We start from the raw sequence: 2426 nt of genomic DNA, 5'->3' as shown, positions 1-2426 counted from the left end.
AGCATTGTGTGGAAGGACAAAGTCCTTATCAAGCCCAGGGCAAAGCTTTTGTTGTGCACAAAGTGGAGATGAATCAAAATAGACCAGCACATCTTCCTGAGGGCAATAATAGCAGGTCAGGCACACCCATGGGGAGAGAACCAGAACTGAACATCGGCATGAGCTGGGGAGAGAGTAACAGACAAGGCTGAGGGACATCATCCAGCACAACGGCCCATGAATGTCCCATTAAGGATTGCTGGAGCTTCTTCCTGAGAATGATAAAATCAGAGGCACCGTGGCTGACATATCACTCTCCTGTTGTGGATCTATCCAGCACTGCAGCTGAGTCTTCTGCCTTCTCTGCTGTCCTCCTGCCCAATATATCCTGGTGCTTTTCATCCCAGTGTTCAGGAGAAGCCTTCTTTTTGGAATGGGAATGGCCCAAACCTGGAAATGCACAGGCAGCAGTGCAAGAAAGGAAAGCACAGCCCCCAGCATTAGGTGTGCTGGTTTGCACTCAGATGAGCTTGTGGGCAAATTGTTCCCTCTGCAAAGGTGTCCTCTAGACCTGTGGAAATGAAGGGCAGGTAAGAAAGGCAGCCCAAATCCCTGGGGCCTTACCAGTTTCTCTTGCCTATTTCTGTGGTCTACTACATGGGTGAAAATACTTCGAAAATCAAGACAGAATCAAAACAGAATTAAGTATCAACCAACAGAGTTAATTATGCCAAAGCACAAGGGAGACCTCCCATTGTCTCCCAACATTCTGAGTGGAACCCATCTTGCTTTCTAAACACCTGATGGAGCTCTGGTGTGGCTCAGTCAAAACTTAATCTCAGACTGAGGCAATAGTTTATGTCTGAAGGAATTAACTGCATGGATTTCATTAGTATTGATCCATCATGAAATCTTGTGATGATCTGGTGCTAATAAGGAGTCTCTCCAAACTGGGAAAGGAAAGGGTCTCAGTTTCAGGTAAGACATGCCAAACACGGAGAGTTGTGTGTGAGTCAGCACAGGCAGACAGACAGAAAAATCACCAGTCCACAGCTAGAATGAAAAATGTGTTTCCCTTCCCTCCCATACCGCGGGATCCCTGAAGCCACCTCAGGGCAGAATTGCAAAAGCAGAAATGCAGGTTCAGTGAAACTTGGTGCTTGTTAAAGGATCACCATCGGCTCTTCCCACTGCTTTATCAAGGGCTCCTTCCAGCTGCAAGGTCACTTGATGAATTACAATCCTCCTCACTACTGGCCCACTTTAAACTTATTCCTCCCAACCCAATACTCAGGGACAGACATACAGCAGGGAAAGGCTTTAGTGTGGGCGAGTGGACTCAAGGTGGGCATCTGCCGCTCTCAGCAAACTCCAATCAATCTTTCCCCTGCCACACTGAAGCCTTGGAAACACGAGATGCAGAAGTTGACCCTGCCAAGTCCAACACCAGCTGCCCTCCCTGCCACACACAGAGCATCTCAGTGTGCACATGTAGCTGAGGCCTGGCAGGTTTGTTTGCTGCCGACAGGAGCTCAGCTGGACGCAGCCCGGGCTGAGGAGAGGGGCAGAGCACGGTCGGTAACTCCAAGCTGGAGCTGTCGGTGTGGGTGCTGATGTTAGTGTCGGTGTCGGCATCAGTGCCAGCTTTGGCGTTGGTGTGGGTTCCGGAGTGGGTTGTCGGTGCTGCTATCGGTCCTGGTATCGGTCCGGGTCCCATTGGCGGTGCCGGTGTCGGTTCTGGCGCCGGCAGCCCGGGACGTGCGGGGCGAGGAGGAGCCCCGGGAGCCCGGCGGGCGGAGCGGCAGCGCCCCCTGCTGGCCCCGCCCGGCCCCGCCCGCGGCGGTTCGTGCCCGGCCGCAGCCCCGGCTCCTCTGCCCGTGGCCCCCAGCGCGCAGTAATACACGGCCGCGTCCCCGCGCCGGGGCCGGCCGAGCCACAGCGCGCTGGATCGCCGATCTGTCGACACCGACAGGCGTCCTTCAGGGGATCGCAACTCCTTGGACTGTTTAACAGTCATTGCCAGAAATTCAGGCCTTTGGCCCGGCAGCTGACGGTAGAAGTGGATGAAATCGGCCGTCCGGATATTGGGGTGAGAGCACTTGATGCTGATGCTGGTGCCCTCGGTGGTCTCCAGAAATGGCTCCTGCTGTACTTGGGCTCTGACCACAGCCACTGCCAGGGAGCAAAAACGAACAAACCTCAACTCCTACTTTCTAGCCAGTTCTGCCTTGCAATCCCCAGAACAAAGCCCACAGAAGCAGTCAGGAACACAGAGAGATGAGGAGGAAAACAGTTCCCAGAGGATGCCAAGAAGATATGAAGGAATGGAAGTGTCCATGAATCGTTTGTGGAGAGATAAATGCATTAATGTCAGAAGGATCGGAGCAGTTGCAGGAGAATGGGATGATGTGGGAGGGAGCAGAAAAAGACAAGAAGGAAAGGAACAA

The 2426-nt window shown here is 53.3% G+C and overlaps 1 protein-coding gene across 1 annotated transcript in view; it reads right to left on the bottom strand.

The window, feature by feature from the left end:
* Positions 1-1354: 1354 nt before the first annotated feature.
* Positions 1355-2426, bottom strand: part of LOC121359580 — a 3214-nt gene continuing 2142 nt past the window's right edge. Inside the window, exon 2 of the mRNA XM_041478612.1 lies at positions 1355-2151. Coding sequence (XP_041334546.1) covers positions 1355-2151 — 797 coding nt within the window. The remainder of the gene's footprint in view (positions 2152-2426) is intronic.

This window comes from Pyrgilauda ruficollis, unplaced genomic scaffold, assembly GCF_017590135.1.
Source record: "Pyrgilauda ruficollis isolate IOZ18807 unplaced genomic scaffold, ASM1759013v1 scaffold457, whole genome shotgun sequence".
NCBI classification, from domain to species: domain Eukaryota; kingdom Metazoa; phylum Chordata; class Aves; order Passeriformes; family Passeridae; genus Pyrgilauda; species Pyrgilauda ruficollis.
The sequence above is the reverse complement of the archived record's forward strand: the minus strand, read 5'-3'. Positions and strand labels throughout refer to the sequence as shown.